General features: G+C 40.6%; 2 protein-coding genes across 2 annotated transcripts; both read right to left on the reverse strand.

The window, feature by feature from the left end:
* Positions 1-1,013: 1,013 nt before the first annotated feature.
* LOC102715169 (mitochondrial proton/calcium exchanger protein-like) lies at positions 1,014-9,090 on the reverse strand. The gene is made up of 15 exons (XM_006664839.3): positions 8,971-9,090; positions 7,489-8,119; positions 7,069-7,381; positions 6,702-6,848; positions 6,527-6,615; positions 6,343-6,435; positions 5,552-5,678; positions 4,878-4,942; positions 4,611-4,782; positions 3,349-3,591; positions 3,092-3,139; positions 2,832-2,978; positions 2,221-2,303; positions 1,629-1,744; positions 1,014-1,528 (listed from the first exon to the last, which is right to left on the reverse strand). The coding sequence occupies exons 2-15, from the start codon at positions 8,058-8,060 to the stop codon at positions 1,443-1,445; spliced, it is 2,301 nt and encodes a 766-aa protein (XP_006664902.2). The 5' UTR covers positions 8,061-8,119; positions 8,971-9,090; the 3' UTR covers positions 1,014-1,442.
* Positions 9,091-12,386: 3,296 nt separating this feature from the next.
* Positions 12,387-19,032, reverse strand: LOC102716282 (integrin-linked protein kinase 1-like). The gene is made up of 12 exons (XM_040521241.1): positions 18,224-19,032; positions 17,827-17,901; positions 17,614-17,718; positions 15,930-16,012; positions 15,278-15,398; positions 14,998-15,077; positions 14,609-14,671; positions 14,387-14,502; positions 13,275-13,360; positions 12,960-13,084; positions 12,582-12,713; positions 12,387-12,459 (listed from the first exon to the last, which is right to left on the reverse strand). The coding sequence occupies exons 1-12, from the start codon at positions 18,704-18,706 to the stop codon at positions 12,438-12,440; spliced, it is 1,491 nt and encodes a 496-aa protein (XP_040377175.1). The 5' UTR covers positions 18,707-19,032; the 3' UTR covers positions 12,387-12,437.

Here is a 19,032-nt window from a genome sequence, read left to right on the forward strand (position 1 = left end):
CCTGGCTGTGGGTGAGCTGCGAGTCCTCTAGGCGGGCGAGGAGGTCGCTCCGCTGGCTGAAGTAGCCTGTCATGCCGTGCCGGATCACCTCCACTGCGTCGTCGCTCCACGTCGACAGTATCGACGGCCCCACGTCCAGCTGCAGCGCGAAGCAGTCCTCGCCCTCCACCTGCTTCTCACCGACGTGCACCGCCGCCGAGAACACCGACGCGATCGTCACCGGGTCCAGCCCGAGCGATCTCGCCGTCCCGCGCCCGAGCCGCCCGCGCCCTCGCCTGTTGCCGCCACCTGCGCTCCAGCCACCGGCCTCCATGGGGAAGGGAGAGAGGAGATTTTTTTATTTTCTTATTAGGCTAACAGGTGGACCCTATATTTTATTGAGTACTTTTTTCTGACCTGTCAACCGACAGGTATATCCCATAAATTTTTTAATATATTTTTTTGCTGACTGGGATACTATGTCAACAAAACCACCCTCCAATACTGCCAAAGGACTCATTTGAACGGTTTTCGTAACTTCGAGGTCCAACATTTCCGATATTGCGGTTGAGGAATGATTTTGATACTTCATGACAACTTGAGAGAGATCCAAAGTGAACTTATTCCAATACCCTCCTGCTGACCTCTGATTGCTCCAGCAAATCCTTGCTCTTGCAAAGCGCGGGTGGAAATGATCAGAATCGGTATTATGTCTACAAAACGGTGCTCTATCGATCAGGGATCACGTATACCTACTTAATTAACTATTTAGCATTGACATAGAATACGATGCTGGCAGATTTTTTAAAAAAAAAAATCTGTATATTCCTTAAATAAAAAAACGGTCGGAAAAGGAACAGTTGCAGAAATGACACTCGATCACTCGTGTGGAAATTCCCGTGACCATTTTCACACCTCCGCCCAGCGCCCGAATGAGCTATACTCTACTAAGTTACTAACCATGGATGATGGATCCCAGAACGGCACGATTTGCATGGCCTGGTAGGGAGGGCAGGCAGCTGCAGTGTAATTGAAGACCATAGACAAAATCATATACTGAACTAAGCATACATATAACTGATATCCAAGGTTCGAAATATATTTAACTTAAATCATTTAAGATTTCCTTACTAGTGGGTAGCATCCAAATCCAGCCAATCTGTATTTCCACCTCCACAGCAACCAGTTGAAATTTCGGTTGCGATTTACCTGCCGATCCACAGCACCTGAGCCTAACTATATGGGTGTCTACATCTTTTTACAGCAAGCTTCCTTGGCGAATCACGGGCCACTGTCCAAGTCTACTCAGGGAAGAGATGCACAAAAATTGAATGGCTGCCTCGCTTTTGATTTACACACGGCACAACCATGAAATGGTTTGAGATACTAGAAAGGTTTCGCCTCAACTGAAATGATAAACTTATCAATCTTAACAGGCCAAAAGCTTCCAGACGCATTTCCATTTACTGTCGTGCTTCTTCCTCATCTTCATTGTTTTCATCTGTTTGTGATGCCAGCTTCACAATGTCTTCCACGAGGATCTTCCCTTCTGTAGCATACCAAAAATAAACCGGAAGACCAGTTAGGAAACAGTGCGAACAATTGTGCACTATCATCAGCAGAACATCGAATTATAGAGCATTAAGGACCTTTGTCTTTAGAGAGGTTGCTGATAAGCTCTTGGACGCCTTCCTTCCCTATCGTATCCTTCAGATAAGCTGCTGCTGCCGCCACCTCCTCAGGAGTCACCTTGCCATCGTGATCTCTGCAAACAAAATCCCCGTGTTGGTGAAAGGTGTTCTAAGTGCAACCTGATATCTTGGTCCATGATTTCTTTGCTACAAATCAAGTAAACATCAAGCTTCCCATATTATCCAGAAGTGTCTGTGCAAACAAATTTAATTGCCAAAACATATTTTTTCTTGGTTAGGGGAGCATGCCTGACATATTTCTTGTATTGAGGGAGGCACATTAATTAGCCCAATTATTCTATAACTATGATTTTCATACAGCTATAGACGATTGAATTGGTTTCTAAGTTTAAAATCACTTGTATTGTAGATAAATTGTGGTAAGAGATGGCAAGTAAATGTGCTGCACATCAATATTATCATAATAGGGGGAAATTGACATTAACTATTTTAGAAAGAGCATGTAATAAAAAACCAATAGATGTGAAACAGCATTACACACAAGCTAACACGTCACAGAAACAAATTCAGTACACACCAAGGGACATACCTATCAAGAATTTGCCATCGGTTTCCAATTTGTGCATCCACATCATCAATCTCCTTTTCTAATTTCTGGAGCATAGCATCAACCTAAATTACAGAAAGATTGAAGTGTCAACAACTAATCAGTAAATCACAAATGTATAGATCAGCAATGGTAGTTCCTTAGAGAAATTTCTCAAGCATTGAGAGGTGAAGAAAAGTCACACAAGTACCAGTCATGCGACACGATAGTATATAACATGTAACATGGTAAAAAAAAAGCAAGAGAAGAGTAGAGATTTCAGAGTAAGTGCTGGCATCTTATTCTGAATTTTGTACTACCAGCAATCAGCTGGAGTACAACGCAGTTCATGTTAGCTTAGTGTTTTGTTCTCAGGCTAACATATGAAGGGGGAATACGATCATGCAGATGCAACAAATGGAGGAAAAAATATCAGAAAATGATAAATCAAAAGTGTCGGATGACTTTGTATTTATCCCTTTAGGATTTGCATGCGCTCATACTTTCAAACAGCAATTTAAAGCTAATATACCATATTAGTTGGGGCGAGGGAGTGCTGATTTCAGTAACCATGGTAAACTATGGATTTGCATGCATGATGAAATAATTTGTACCTTCTCAATCAGCGCCGATGAAACCTTTTCTTCTTCAGCAACCTCATCTGCCTTGTCCGACTCCTCTCTAGCAGCCATGTATGCTTTCTTAGCTTCCTCTTCACCTTCTGTACCCTCCTTTTCAAGCATAGAGTTATACAGTTCAATCTGTCGACAAAGACCAAGAAATATTAAACCTCCCCACAAATTTGGAACAAAAATGGAAGATAACTGCATGAATAATTTGCAATCTAATATCACTGCACAAGTTCACATCATACCTCTTTGTTTACAAGGCTTAGGAATTCCTGACGCTCCTTGCTAACAGACTGCAACATAAGTTAGAAAAACCGCTCAATGCTCATAATTATTTTCAATGATATAAAAAGTACAACCTCCATCCCATAATATAAGGGATTTTCGCTATGTCTACTGCCAAAATCCCTTATACTACGGGATGGAGGTAGTAGTAGTTTTCTAGGATTATAGGGATACTACCAAAAGAATGTATAGAGTAACTAGGAATCAAGGACCATACCGATGCAGATGCCAGTACGGCCAGTGCTCGACTAATATTACAGAGTTGTTCCTTATCGTGCTGATTCGCTTTCCTCAGTTCTTCTTCTTCCCTGGCAGTGGGGTCAATCATTTCCTTCAAAGCCAAATCTTCTTCAGCAGCCTTTGGTTCTTTGAGTTTGCCCGTTTCTTGTTTCTCTTGCTTCGCTTTTTCTTCTTTCTCTTGTTTTGCCTTTTCTTCTTTCTCTTTCTTTTTCTCTTCCTCCTGAATATTTTCATATCAAAAATCATTAACAGTTCAATGCTAGATAGAACAATTGGGTACAATTTGGTCTAGCAGTATCATGCTGAACATAAACTAATTAGGATACAGTTTAGTCGTACTTCTAGCAGTATTGTGTTGATTGTTGAAAGTAAAGTAATCCAACTCAGGAAAAAATTGTTCCTTAAATAATAGTGAACTGAAGTTGATTTCATCAGCAAACTTATCGTCCTCCAGAGCTATGTGAAAATACAGCATATGCCACATCACGATAATATTTACATCCTATGGATTGACTATGCAACTGATATATATAAGTCTGTGGAACAGAAAGTGCTCAAATTTGTAACGACTCCTCCAAACTTCTTAGTACGAGCACATAAACAGAAACTGCAGTCTTTGGTACGTGTGCAAACACACTGAGATAAGAATCAGTTCGTGCATCACAATTTAGATGAAGGCACTATGGTATACATGGTGTTTACTCCAATACTCTTTTTTCACCATCCTTACGTGTGAATGTGTGATTCACACTCATAAGAACAGTTCAAATTATTTTTTATCCAAACACCTTATTGTTTTACCATGGAATAGCATAAACCATGTACAGTTTTCTATATATGCACTACCGAGAGGAAATGAACAGATCCTATGAGGTATTGAGGTTCAAGAAGGAGGGCTAGCAAGGGCACAACAGGACATGTGATACTAATACACTACCCTAACATTCACACATCAGAATCTGAAATGCAGAGAGCATGTGATCACGGGTTGTCCTATAAATGGATGTGTTTCTGAACTAGGTCATATACAACTTAATTAAACTAAGATACAGTACATAAAGAGTAAATACAGGATTACAGGGAGCATTTTTAATGGAGGGCAGTTCTCTATCGACTTATCATCTGTACTACCAAAGTTATTTACTGATCTCATAAATGCCCCAAGTATAACAGTTTAATCAGAAGCAAAATAAAATATCTTCCATATGTAAACAAAGGCCCATATTATTTATACATCACCTTGATAAGTTCTTCCTGCATCTCAAGGAATTCCAATTTTCTCCTCCTCTCAGAAACCGAATCTTCAGATGGCAATACTGTCCCAACTGTATCCACGACTTCATCTGGTAGAGAAGATAAGGTTGCTACGACAGCCTCCTCAGGTTTCATTTTCCCAGATACAGTGAAAGCTCTAACAACATCACCAAATGAGTTAGAATCAAGCGCGAACAGATGGAACAGTAATAGCATAGCAAATGAGAAATATATGATATCAATAAATGTTACCTTGAAAGTATGAGAAGAGAGGATGGCACGGCATGATTAAGGGAGAGATCCAACCAGTCTCGGAGCTGGACAGGAAGCAAAATAACTAGCTTAGAATAATATTCGATTCCGATGTAGCAGTTGGTTTTTGTAACACACAACAATAAGGAAATAGATCAAGCTTTTTATGTGTTCAATTCAAGGTGGAACTGTGGAGGCTAGGTGCTATTTGAATCTTAAGAAAGAATGAGATAATGACAACTACAACAAATAATTTTGCATGGAACAAACATATATTTTTTTGTAGAACAAAACTATAGACCCGCCATGAAAATTGATGGTGTATGGTTCTAATATATAGAAACACAAAAATGAATACTTTGTATCACAAGTCATTCTTGGTACAATAATCAAAGTTGTGTTAAAAATGACCAAAGTTTACCCTAGACACATCACACATGTTCATCAGATATCATCATTTACAAATATGTTGTTTCTGTTTGGATTAATGAAGGAGAATGGATGGAAAATTAATACGAACTAATCCGTCCTAGAAGGAAGAATGGCATATGATCTGAAAAAAGAATAAATGCCTTGAGTGGCATATAGATAGAGGGAGTAACAAATAATTCCAACAAGTAAAAAAGTGAATAAATTGTGTGGATAAGTGTATATCAAAAATGATGCAAAATAACCTGTTGGCGCATTTCTTCTGTTGACAACAAACCTAGGTGACCACGTTCACGGCAGGCTTGCCGAAGTTCTTCTTCAGAGAGAGACTCAACACCCTCAGCTTGAATCATTTTATCATCATTCTTAATGCTACATACAGAAGAATATCATTACAAACAAGAACGAGATACTTTGCCCTATTACTACTATGAAAATGCACAGCATTGAAGTAAACGCAAACAGCAGCAAGATAAATAGCAAAACAACCAGTGTGTTGATCTTATCTATACATCAAATAAACATAGTTGCTAAACCCTAAAAACTGTTCAAAACTTATGTATTCTGCAGACACTTAGGTGAAGAGATCTAAATATTCTGGTGTTCACTAAGATTAAATTGAATGTTCAGCAAAAAGAAAAAGAAAAAGAAATACTGTTTATTTTCTCTTTGTATATGAATTAGGTGCTGCAGACTTTTGCTTGAAATCACTAATTTGTTTTACAATTTGCAGTTAACCTACCTCCTTTTGTATTCATATTATGTAATTATGATAGAGACTACATTACTAAAAGATTGCAAAAATAACTCAGTGTGACAATCTGATGGTTGTCTGATAAGCTTTATGAGAGAAGGTTAGCAACAAGCATTACCCCAGGTATTTATCACTTACTGTATTTTAAAATTGACCATTCCAAACTTCCAGTTTTATTTATGTACAACAGACTTAAGACGCCAAATATGCAAACTAATCGGCGCTTCAATTGTTTAGATGAATATTTTCATACATGTCATAGAATCTTCTCAAAGTACTTACTCTTGCAGTTTTTTGCGAAGCATGAACCTCAAGTAGTGGTCAGTCCCGAAAGGTCGGATACCCATATATTTGCACATATTTACCAAGCGTGGCCTGCAGGAAAATTGAAAAAGAAATATCAATCAGCAATCAGCTCTAGTGTAATTGTGATAATGAACCTACAAGGATATTAAAAATGGGTAACCTGCTCATGTTATCCAAAGTCAGCTCATCATTAAACAACTTCGCAAAGTTCAAGATTTCATCATTTGAGACGTTTTCACCTCTCCTGACCTACCATTTGAAGTAAATTATGCAAGAAATAAATTCAGAAAATCATCTAAACTTCTAGTGACAAATAGCAGATATATAGACCTTACCTTGTTCAAAAATTCATCGAGATCTTCAGCTGTCTGTTTTATTTCTCCACTACGTGATGTTTGAACTTCCTTTGCCATTTCTTTTGCAGTATCTTGCAAAAACTTGGCATACTCCATTCTTGCTTTCAGTTTCCTTTTCAATGCTTCCTGCACAGGTATGTGAACTGCATCTTTAAACCAATCTATTTGCACGCCAATATTATAGGTGGTACAAGAAGCCAATTTAAACTGCAAAAATCTCTCATGACTAGAAAACACAGAAGATGCATAACCACCTCCCATTGATGTGTTACCATAATGATAGTACACATGCATTAGAAAAGTATCAGTGGCATATTATGCAAGTCAGGTGGTTACAATCACATACCTCTTCTTTCATCTTATCTTGGAAAGTTGAGGGGAGCATATTTGGAAATAATTTGAGGAACACCGGCAGTAAGAACTCCATGAATGGAACAATGATGAACACAGCAAAAGGTACCAGCCTGAATATATCTGCTGTTGTACGGGTCAGCTGTTGCCTCTCTCTTCTTGAAAGGCTCTTTCCACCAGCAAGTTTCACCAGTAATCTTGATGATATCCTAACATCTGCCCAGAGCAGCTTTGTTCCTAACCAGTAATGCTGCAGCGTTGACACAAATTCATCCTTCCAGTGCTTCAGCTTTGCAGCCCAGTCAGCTCTTAACAAACAGAGAAAAAAAAACATATGTCAATAAGGAAAGGAAAAGGGGAAACAAATATCCTTGTCTTAAAATTATGTGCTGGAGTGCAAAGAAAAGGAACTGACCTGCTCATCGAAGCAACAGCCCGGAGAGCAGGGCCAATACCAAGAAGCCGTGCCCAGAATTTTTGTACAATCGATTGTCCAGCCTTTAGAGATTCTTGCACCTGCTTGGCTTTGGCTTTAGCTTTTGCACTGCTTAGGCCTTCCACAGCCTGATCACATTCTTCTGGGGATGCCTCCTTTTTTCTTTTGCTCTGTTTCTGCTCCTCACTCTGTTCATCTTCAATATCCAACTTAGGTTGCCCAGCAGTTGCAGTTGAGGCTGTGCGGACTGACTGCAGCAAATATCTAGCTCCCGCTGGAAACCCAATTTCCTTCTTTCTGATTTCATAGCCAGATAGAGGTTGCCTCAGAATCCCATTACCAAGGCCTAGTAGATCTCTCTTTATCAAATTCATGCCATACTGCCCTTTCTCCCATTTGAAGTCCCCAGAGCTTTGCTCAGGATATCGCTGTGCAATTCTTGGCTCATCCTCAGAACCAGATCTCCCATATTGGAAAGTAGAGAAAGGGGTAGGTTTGTTAATATGGTCCCATAGATACTTTCTTCTTCTGATGATTGCCCTTGAAGCCATACTTGATTGATTCTCACCTTTCCAATTAAAAGGCCAAGGTCATTCCTTTCGGATAAACCCTGAAATAATACAATTCACCACCCATAAGCATAAATGTGTGGGTTATCCACACAAGGGGGGAGAAGCAGCACAGATAACAAAGAAAGCTAGAATAACATCCATTTCAAGCATTTTAGCTACATGTTTAAATAAATTTTGCTACCCTCGCCGAGTTCCCTGCATTTTACTGGTTTCAACAATGAAATAAGGATTACCCGGAGATCCCCAAAATAATGCGGAGTGTACCGAAATGATAGTTTAACTCAATAAGTTTGCTAGAACCCAATGAACGTAAGAACTGATGTAGGAATCAATTCATCGAACCTAACAGACAAGTAAATTACTTGCACAAACTGGTATCAGCTACACATGCTGCTAAAATTCAACAGATACAGAGCCCGAGTATAATCAAGTACACTAATTTCACCAGTCCTGTGTAGGCAAACAAAGGGGAAGATACAGCTCTGGTAACTACAGAGAACCAACAATTCAGAGATAATCCGAACACACGCCGCTTAGAGTACCAGTGTACCACTACTACATCACATCATGCGAATAAAATAAAATAACACTAGTTCGTTTGGGTTGATCAACACTGCCAAATCAACCCTGAAATGGTCACCGCAAAATCGCCCCCCCCCCCCCCCAAAAAAAAAAACACGCGAAATCGATGGGCAGAGAGCGAGCTCACTGGCCCCCGATCCACTCCGCCGAACGGCCGCGGAAGCCGAAACAAATCCCCAGGAAAAAGCAAAACCCCACGGGAGAACCCTACTCGCGCCTCAAACGGAAAACCCCCCAGCAGAAACCCCAGAGTGAAAGGAAACACGGCCGGGGATCGTCTCGAGCGAGGCGGAGTGAAGTGGCTCACCGGGCGAGGGGCGCGCCGCCGTCCCCGGCCGAGCCGTCGAGCTGCGTGCGTCGAGGGGTTAGGGTTTTTGGAGGAGTGGGTGGAGGGGGGAACCAGAGAGGAGAGACCAGCAGCCGCTGGGTACTTGGAGGAGGGCTCGGGCGTGTTAAGGAAGAAAGAAAATAGTAAAAGATAACAGAAAAAAAAAAGTGCAGGCTTTGCCGCGTGCGAGAGAGAGGCTAGTAGGGGAGAAGAAATGTTCACAGGAGAGAAAGAAGAAGAAGAAAAAAAAAGTCGCAACAGGCGGCTAATCGTAATATCACGGTTCGCGCAGTCACGCTACGTGCATCGATGAGAGGATGGGATTGGGATTCAGTGACTTTGTTATGGCATGGCACGGTGTGGCATGGGAGCGATCTGGAGCATTCAAATCTAATCGAACGGTCCGCTGCGCTAGCCCACCTGCAGGCTCCGTTTTCATCCCCCTCCGTTTTATGCCGCCCGACGCCGTCTCGCCCAAATCCCCCTCACGTATGCTCCCGTCGTCGCATCGCCACCTCGCTCGTGCCAGCCACCGCGACGCTAGGCCGAAGAGGCGCCAGGCTACCGCGAGTGAGGAGGGACTGGCCAAATCCCCCGCACGCGCTCCCCCGTGGTCGCATCGCCACCTCGCCACATCGCCTTCCTCTCTCGTACCAGGCCACTGCCGCTAGTTGGGAGCCACCGTCGCCACGCCAGGCCGCCGCGAGTAGGGAGGGGACCGGATGACTACCCCGCAGCTTTGCCTCCCTCGCCTGCGCCTGGCCGTTGCCGCCGTGCCAGGCCGAAGCTAGCTGGGAGCTGCCGCCGCTAGTGGGGAGGGGACCGGGGCCCTGGCAATGGAGGCGGCCGCCCGTCAGGGTGCCGATGCAGGCGATGGCAAAGTCATAGCAGCTTCCATGGGCAAAGGTTAAAAAGTATGGTATCGATTTATTTTTACTTCTCACACTGTAATTTGATCCAAAGTGTTGATGGTTTGCTTAGTAGAGGTATGGCATACCTACTGAAATGTTGAAAATACTGATCAATACAGTACCAAACAAATATCCGAATTTGTATTCCAAATAATTCATCTCTTTTTTTGTACATTGTGTCTTGATTGTGTGAAATGAGAAATATATCTTGCTTATCTTGTATCCATGGCAATATGGCATTTCAAACAGAATAAACCATGTGAAAATTGGCCTATGCAATTGCTTCAAGTGTGACTGAACTGAACTTTCTAAGACAAAATCATTTTCAGGTTTAGCTTGAACTGAAGGGAAATCCAAGACAGGAGTTGTCAGGTTCTAGCTGCTTACAATCAGGCTAATATCAGTGGCGTCGAAGCGAACACCGTGACCCGTGGCGATGGAGGCGGTCGGCCGTTGGGGTGCTGATGGAGGAGATGGTCTTCGCAACTGTTTAGCTGTTTTTTTAGCAAAGGGCAAAGCCCTCCATTATGCTAAAACAATTGATTTGACTCATGTATGCTGTAATTTAAATGAATGAATAAATCAGTAACTTCTGTGATATTTTTCTCTGAAAAATTTGACATCATGTCCCCATAATTGGTGGATGGATTCAGACAACACAGAAAGCATAAACAACCATATAGAAGTTGATAAACTTGAAACTTGGAGCATTCAGGCATCACAGATAGTTGGAAACAACCATATAGAAGTTGATAATGTTGTTAGATAAGTTTTTGGATCGTACATGTCGTTCAAACTAGTATGTGGAGCATATAGAAAACTATTCCAAGGGTAGGTCATATTCACTTGTACAATTTGGCCACAAAATACTATCGTTGGCCCTGTCCAAATACTAAACAGATACCACAAAATACTATAATTAGTTCTGTCGAAAAGGCATCTAACCATTCCTGTCCAAAAATATGAAACTATCCTGTACAAAAGCCATCTAACCATGCTGTCCACAAGCATCTAACCATCTTGCAAAGACTAGAACAAATCTTCTTCACAGAGAATATCATCATCACAACTTGGTGTTGTCACAAGCTGGGTAAAATCGTCTGCCTGCCTCCCGCCTATCCGGTGGCGATGGCAGGGCAGGCACCCCCACCCCGGCCTCGGCTGGTTGGCGTGTTGCACCTCCTCGGCGTCGGTAGCCCTGCTCCAAGCAAGATTGGGACCTCCGCCGGCAGCCTTGCTCCGGTGTGGGATTGGGACGTCCACGGGACCGGGTGCGCGCGGGCGGCGGGACTAGACTGAGCGAGCGCGCGGAGGATTTGGGCGAGACGGCGTCAGGCAGTAGGAAATATGGGGGGTGAAAACGGAGCTGCAGGTGGGCCGGCGCAGCTAACCGTTTGATTAAATTTGAACGCTCCAGATCGCTCCAATGTCACACCGTGCCATGCCATACAAAGTCACTAAATCCCAATCCGCGAGGATGCGGGGCGAACAGGGTTGGACAAGCGTGTTGGGAGTTGGGACTGTGGGAGTTTGGGAGGGAGCAAGCTGCCACCTAGTGCGTGGGCTGGGCCGTAGACGAAAAGTCTAACGAACGAACCCACAGTTCGATCGGAAATCAAAACACAGCTACGTCGGGTACGGCCCCAGGAAAGCTCTTAGAAGTGCCGAGGGAACATGCGGCACAAGCAAATTACTTACCTGTTTGATTTTTTTTAACGTTTGATCATTCATCTTATTTAAAAATTTAGTATAAATATAAAAAATAACAAGTCATGTTTAAAGTTTTTTATAATAAAGTAAGTCACAAGCAAAATAAATGATATTTTCATAATTTTTTGAATAAGACAAATGATCAAACATTGCAAGCAATAAACATCTTATATTATGAAACGGAGGGAGTAGCATTTTTTTCAAAGAAAAAGAAAATCGATACATTTGCAAATGCAATAGAATTTGTGAATGAATTTTTTTCTATATATATTCTTAGCGATCGAAAATAAAGACTTGAAAAAAACTGTGATAAAAAATCTAAAATTTACTTTAGATTTTAGGTTCACAATTTATTTTAGGCTTACAAGTACAAACAGAAACCGGAAAATGAAGGCACGAGGTGGATAAGATCGAGTAACACCACCGCTCAATCCCATTTTCACACTAGAGATCTTCGTCAATGTCCATATAAACTTTAGAAAGAGATCGGTTGGAGCTTCCTTTTGAAACTCTATGATGTCGTAGCTCACTAAATTTGTGTTGAAGTCCTAATAATATTTAGAAATATGACTAATAAAAAGGGGCCTTGTGATAATGCAGAGAACAGTATTGAACATTCAGAAACTTAATACATTATTCCATTTGAAATAAAATAAATTTGACATAATTCGTAAGAAAGTAAAAACGAACTAATTATAGTTACACATATTTTTTTGGAGAATAAAAAACGTGAAAAGTGAACACTATCTCCTCGACAACTCGATACATTTTTCACCGTGTTTACTCACATACGCAAAAAGGGGGGAAATCTCGACGACATCCAGGCTATCTCTCCGAAGCTTGTTTCCTGAATCAGGTGAAACGTGAGAACCAGACAGATTCTGATGGTAGAGCAATTAGAGGGAAACAAGGAAGTTTTAAAAAAGTTTGGAGATAAACTAAAGTTTGAGAGCTCGAAGAGCAGTGTACCATGGTAGCTTAAAAGTGTCTCTCCAGCGAGTCTGCTTAGTGCAATTTCCGGATATCTTGTTCAGGCGTACGATTATCTCTTCGAACGTCGGCCTGACGGAAGGTGTTGGATCCCAGCACTCCTGTATAAGCCTGCATGCAAAGAACCACCATGAGAAGAAAATGGCATGACGACAGAGTAAGTACAGGCACATATCCAGCTACGCATTCAAAAGAACACTGTGCTTGCTGAAGAAAAAAAAGGGTAAATGAAGCAAATTTTGCAATCCCAGTCCACCCAATGCGAAATTTGATCGAGAAGAAACGAAGCTCATTGCGATACCATCAAGGTAATACAGTACAGATGAAGTAGTTACTAATGGAATAAGATTCACTCACTCTCTCAAATCATCAGGATAGTATTTGGGTTTGTTCTTGAACGGTGGTCTCATACCCTCCAAACAAATTATCTTCGCCGCCTCCTCTGGTGGTTTTGGGTGGAAAGCAGGAGTTCCTTCAATCATCTGAACCATAAAATATATTCAGAAAAAAATCCATCCATTTAAGAATGGTGCCAGTTCAATTAAATATCAGTAACAGTAAAACTAATTCGTCGATGTGGATTTATTTCTCTTACAATATATTCCAAGTGTGACAAATCTTGAGCATAGACAAATTTATTCAGTTGCATGTAAGCTGAATACTAATGCATACCTCATAGAGAATTAGACCAAATGCAAATGCATCTACACTTCTGTCAAGCGTTCCATTTCTGTATATCTCAGGAGCGATGTATACACCTAGGAAAATAAACATTGTTGAGTACAAAACAGAAACATTAATGTGTTCTTTCCGTAGATGAAAGATTAAAGATTATCTCATTTTTTATAGTTATTTAATAGTATAAATGATGGAATTAAATACTACAAAGTTAAAAATCTACTTCAAAAATGTGAGACGATAAACTTATATATTTTTGGTAAAAATATATCGTTTAACAATTCGGGAAACATGCATACAAAAGCCAAGTAATAATCTGGTGAAAAGAATGTAGCAAGTAGCGAAATGATTGTTTTAAAATAAAAAGAAGTGGTAAAATGACTCTTTTTTAGTTAAAAGAGGATAAAAACCCTGGCCTCTGCATGAAAAGATGCACACAGCCGTAATAAACTGTCAATCTGTCTCTATTTAAAACTATGGAAAGTTCAGTTAAAATGATACAGAAAAATACAGTAAATCATTCTTAACTTCACAGTAAAGAACAGATACACCTGCAACGGGGGCAATTAAATGGACAAAAGGCATATGTTTCATCTAAAGGATGAACACCATAAAGTAAAAGCTGAGTGCTTAGAACCTTTTAACCGTAATAGCATGTCTTTCTCAAAATGCATGCATCATGCATCCATTTAAATAATATTAGGACCTATTCGTTTTGAAGAAAAAACAAATGATCCAATTCCTAAGGATTGAATTCTTTTGAAAACCATTCGGTTTGTAGGAATAAACCATAGAAAAATCAAATGAACATTTTTCTTCCTACAAGATATAGAGAGAAAACATAGGAAAGTTTCCATCCACTCAAACCTCTTAGAAAAATTTCTATGGATTGGTGTTGTCATACATTCATATTTCTTCACTTTTTCTATTCCTTTTGGTTGAAATTCCTCCAAACCGAATAAGCCTTAAGGTGTACTTTAACTTTTTAAGTAGTACAACATGTCGCTGCCATAGTTTCTGACACTAGAATATGCATGAACTAAAGTTGGAATAAACCACAAATGTGCCACTTCAGGATGTAGAATCCAAACGGGAGTTCAACATACTGTTAAATTTTGATGTCGTCTGATCCATTTGTGTATTATCTTCTGAAACTTTAATCAGACTAAGTGAACCAAAGCCTGCCACTTTAAGTTTCCCTTCATCATCCCGCACAATGCTTCTGCAACCTTACCAAAGTATCATAACGTACAGTGCACAAGTCGAAAGGCAGTATGATTTAAAATATTTAATACAATAAATGATCAAATAAATTTAATTCAGCTTACTTTGGTGACAGATTACCGTGGATGATTGGCTCTGGCTTGCACTCATGGAGATAATTTAATCCCCTAAATGAGAAGAAAGATAAGTTCTATCAATTTGTAGAAAAACATAAATGCAGGTTTCGGCGTAGTAGACATGAGCTTGATTTTACTATACTGAACAAGTGAACAAGTTGAAGTGAAAATTCAGAAGCTATCTCATCTACTACTGCAACGTAGTAGTATACTAGTATTTTATTTCTAAATGAGTAAGTATGTTGTGTTGAATATTATCTTCTCCACTTCAGTCAAAGAGTTAGCATGGCAACTAAAAAAATTGCAGGACAAATACAACTTCGACAAAAAGGAAAAAGAAAACAGAATGGTGTTATGGGTTATGACTTCTTCCATACCTTGCAATGTCAAGGGCAAATCTGGTAGCTTTATAAGGTTGCAAGCGACCTTTTATTTCAAGATAACTGGCTAGATCACCCTGATTCAGAAAAAAGAGGATATAGTCACTGATAACACAGGAGGTGTATTATTCACGTAACTTAAGCTCATAGTATTCTATCAAGTTTATGTGAAAATAGTCCATAAACTGCCAACATTGCACCAAGGAAATTATCGGTTTGAAGAAATATGGAAAAGGACAAATTGCCTTGTCAGGTTGAATCAATCACAGCAGCTTACCTTTTGATGGTACTCCGAAACAATCATCATTGGTACATTTTGTGTAACAGCTCCAACAAACTGGACCAAATTTGGATGGCGTGCCTTCTCCAGTAAAGTAAGCTCATGTTTAAATTCATTTCTGAGTTGATATAGCAAGAAAACTTAGAGCTAGAAGCATCGCATGAAAAATAAAAGGAAAAAAAGCGAAAACAACAAATAAAAAGTAAACCATTATAGTCTGGAAAAAAATAGACTATGTTTATCATTTAAATCTAATTTTAGTTTAGGTTACACAGTAATTATATGAAATAACATCCCTTAAGATATCAATAAGCAGCAATTCGGTAACAAGGATATAATTTACTCTTTGTTTCCTGTGTGGAAACAAAGATTGTTGATCAAGCTTAGTGAACAAAATGGACATGAAATCACTGAGCAATAGGATTTCCACACACAATATATAGCAGTCCCCAAAAAACAAACATTTCACACTTCTGGATATGCATCCATAATAGATATCCATGCGCTAAAATTATGGTATGCATGAGGGGTGTTTGTTTTTATTTACATCAAAACAAGATATAAATCATGGTAGTAACTAGTTGATTGCATAAGACATGCAATAGAATGAGACAGAAAACAACGGAGATTTATGGAGGCAGCTAAATACATGCTATTGGCGTCGGAGAAGCTGTCTTTATCAAGTATCTTAACAAACACTTTGGATCCGTACCACTTGGCAACATAGTGACCCTGTAAAAAGTTTTATCACAAGTAGGATTGTCAAGATTCTGTGCAAAATCTTGAAAAATGGAAATGTACATTTGCATGAATATGCAGTACCAAAGACGATAATCATAATTTACAAGATAAATTTCATTTAACAACCAAGTTCTGAAAATGCTAAGAACTGTCATATAACTTGAGCTCCCATAGGGAGTGGGAAGTGGAGCACTGTCCAATAATCATGTCCTCGTTGGAAGTCCAAACATAAATCTAGTATTGCAAGTATCATAAGTCTTACTCCCTCCGTTTCGCAATGTAAAATTTTATAGCATTGTCTAGATTCATATGGATGCTAATGAATCTAGACCACATATATAAATTATATACATTCATCAATAAATAAATTTAGACAAGGTTAGAAAGTGTTACAATATGAAACGGAGGTAGTAACACTTATCGGACGTTGGTAAATACCAGAAATATAAAAAAATAGAGTAAAGTGTACTGGCGGTCCTCAAACTTGTTGAGGTGTGTCATCTAGGTCCCTATACTCTCAAATTGCACTTTAACGTCCCTAAACTCGATTATGCACCCATCAATGATCCAAACCAGCCTCGGGATGACCTTTTAGCCAACGTAGCATCCAATTTTTTTTTATTTTAGGTGATCTAACTTATATAAAATTTTTTAACTTTCACAAATATAACATACAGAAATGTAAAATTGATCAAAAGTGAATTTTACCTATGTTAATAAATAATATTTGTCTCTTATTTTTTTGAGTTTTACTTAACTGCTTATAAGCTAAATTTTAAATTGTAACACTTATTTTTAGAGTTGATTCTTTCATTGTAATTCATTTAACAACACTTTTTCTAATCGCTATGCACATGTATATAAATAATTACTTATAAATTATTTTTTTTTGTAAATAAGTTGTTTCGTTTTTTCTTCAAAAATGTGAAATGATTTAGAGTTGATTTTAGGGGTTTTATCGTAGTTTGTTTTCTAGCACTTGCTTTTAGATCGCTAAGAGCATGTATATAAAAATTTTAACCATAAATTTTTTAATCATTAATAAATTATTTCGCTTATACTTAATTTCAAGGCTAGGAGTTACAAAAGAGACGTATGTTCGTTTGGTGTATTGTGTTGGTCAAAATTTAGAGTGGTTGAAGACTTGCGAGTTTTATAGGAACTGAGTTGTTTCGGATAAAAAGCCTACAAACTCATGTGTACTATTATTATACTACAAGTATTATCATCAAGTACAGGGATCTTAACGGTTAATTTATATATTATATCCTCAATAATTGATGTTATAAGTATAAATAGATATGATCTAGGTTATAAGTATATTTGTGAAAGTTAAAAAAAAATTATATAAGTTAGATCACCTAAAATAAAAAAAAATTGGATGGCACCTCGGCTAAAAAGTCATCCCGAGGCTGGTTTGGACCACTAATTGGTGCATAATCAAGTTTAGGGACATTAAAGTGCAATTTGAGAGTATAGGAACCTAGATAACACATCTCGACAAGTTTAAGGACCGCCGGTGTACTTCACTCAAAAAAAATATGAAGAAAATAATTAGTGGAAAGCAAACAGGGGAAGTTACAAGTGCATGCCTTTGTAACTTCTTCTCCTCTTCTGAACTCGAGTTCGAGTGGGTTCAGCTCATACTCCGGTACTTCTTTGGGATTTGAAACTGCCATTGGAGTCTTCTTTTGTTTCTAAAGAAGCAAAACAAATACATGACATTTTTTTTTTCATATATGTCTGCAAGCAAGAGCAGATACATGAATAACTCCAGGAGAAGTTCAAGTAACTGAATATAGTACCGGAACTTTTGCTCCTCTTGCTCTTAGAAGATTGTAAACTTCAAAGTGCCCGTAATGCTTCGCATCTGCCGCTGGCTGAAAATAAGAACTTGCACGTATCATTAATGCTCAACCAGTCAAATTGATACACTTCGATAGGCTAAGCCTTAAATTTCGCTTATAAAGCGTTGCATTAGTCTAAACTGGCTCGCTGTAGACAGTTGCAGAAAAAAAATGAATACTGGAAAAGTTCGATCGCACAACGACGACGTGTGATGAGGTACAGGTGTAGCTGAAGTTCAACAGCAATCCACATGAACAGTCTCCGTCCAGATTCCATAACAGAGAACAGATCACTATGAAGGCATGAACAGGAATGGGAGGAGAGAAAGAGAGTTCGAGACGGATGGCGTCGTACCGTGCTGCCCCAGCGGTCGCGGGCGTTCATGTTGGCCTTCCAGTCGAGCAGCATGCGCACCACCTCCCCCTGGCCCTCGCAGGCGGCGATGTGCAGCGCCGTGCGCCCGTCGAGGTCAATGCTGTCGACGTCCACCCCGTCCCTGAGCAGCTCCTCCACCCCGGCCACGTCCCCCTGGCACGCCGCGAACAGCAGCCGCATCGTCGCGTCCAGGTTCTCCGGCACGGCCAGCAGCGCCGCCGCCCCGGCCCCGGACCCCGCCCCATCCTCCGCCCCCCCGTCCCCCCGCGGCGTCGGGTCGAGCGACGACTGCCTCGCGAGCCTGAACCTCGTCGGCCCCGGCCCCGGCCCCGCCCCCGCACCAGGCCCCGCCCGCCGCGGCGTGTGCGCCGCCGGCTCCAGCGACAGCTGCCGCCACACCCTCGCCGCCCCCGACGACAGCTGCCTCGAGATGGTCCGCTTCAGCTTCGCCGCCGCGTCCATACCTCCACCTCCACCTTCACCCCCACCCCGACGAAGAAAACCCCTTCCTCCCGCCGGGCCGGCCGGTGGGATCTCGCGCGCGGCGCGGCGAGGTCAGTGTGGATGCTTTTGGGGATTGGGGATGGGATCGACGAGGGCGGGGTCGTGGGGCTAGAGAGACTATTACTACTATACTGTACTAGTTAACCGATTATTAGTAGAATAATACGCGGAATATATACCAGCAGCACTTCGTCATCAACTCATCATCATCGAGCGTCTTGTCATCGGGATGGAACTGGAACAGTGGGAAGCAGGTGGGGGGAGGAGAATTTCGTGCGGTTGCG

This window comes from Oryza brachyantha, chromosome 2 (genome assembly GCF_000231095.2).
Source record: "Oryza brachyantha chromosome 2, ObraRS2, whole genome shotgun sequence".
NCBI lineage: Eukaryota > Viridiplantae > Streptophyta > Magnoliopsida > Poales > Poaceae > Oryza > Oryza brachyantha.

Coding starts and splice junctions, on each gene's coding strand:
- LOC102715169 (XM_006664839.3), bottom strand. CDS start 8,060: ATGGCTTCAAGGGCAATCATCAGAAGAAGAAAGTATCTATGGGACCAT. Junction 4,943..5,551: donor CAGAAGAAATGCGCCAACAG/GTTATTTTGCAT, acceptor CTTCCTGTCCAG/CTCCGAGACTGGTTGGATCT. Junction 1,529..1,628: donor CAACCTCTCTAAAGACAAAG/GTCCTTAATGCT, acceptor GGTATGCTACAG/AAGGGAAGATCCTCGTGGAA.
- LOC102716282 (XM_040521241.1), bottom strand. CDS start 18,706: ATGGACGCGGCGGCGAAGCTGAAGCGGACCATCTCGAGGCAGCTGTCG. Junction 17,719..17,826: donor CAAGAGGAGCAAAAGTTCCG/GTACTATATTCA, acceptor TTGCTTCTTTAG/AAACAAAAGAAGACTCCAAT. Junction 15,078..15,277: donor TTTCGGAGTACCATCAAAAG/GTAAGCTGCTGT, acceptor TTTCTGAATCAG/GGTGATCTAGCCAGTTATCT.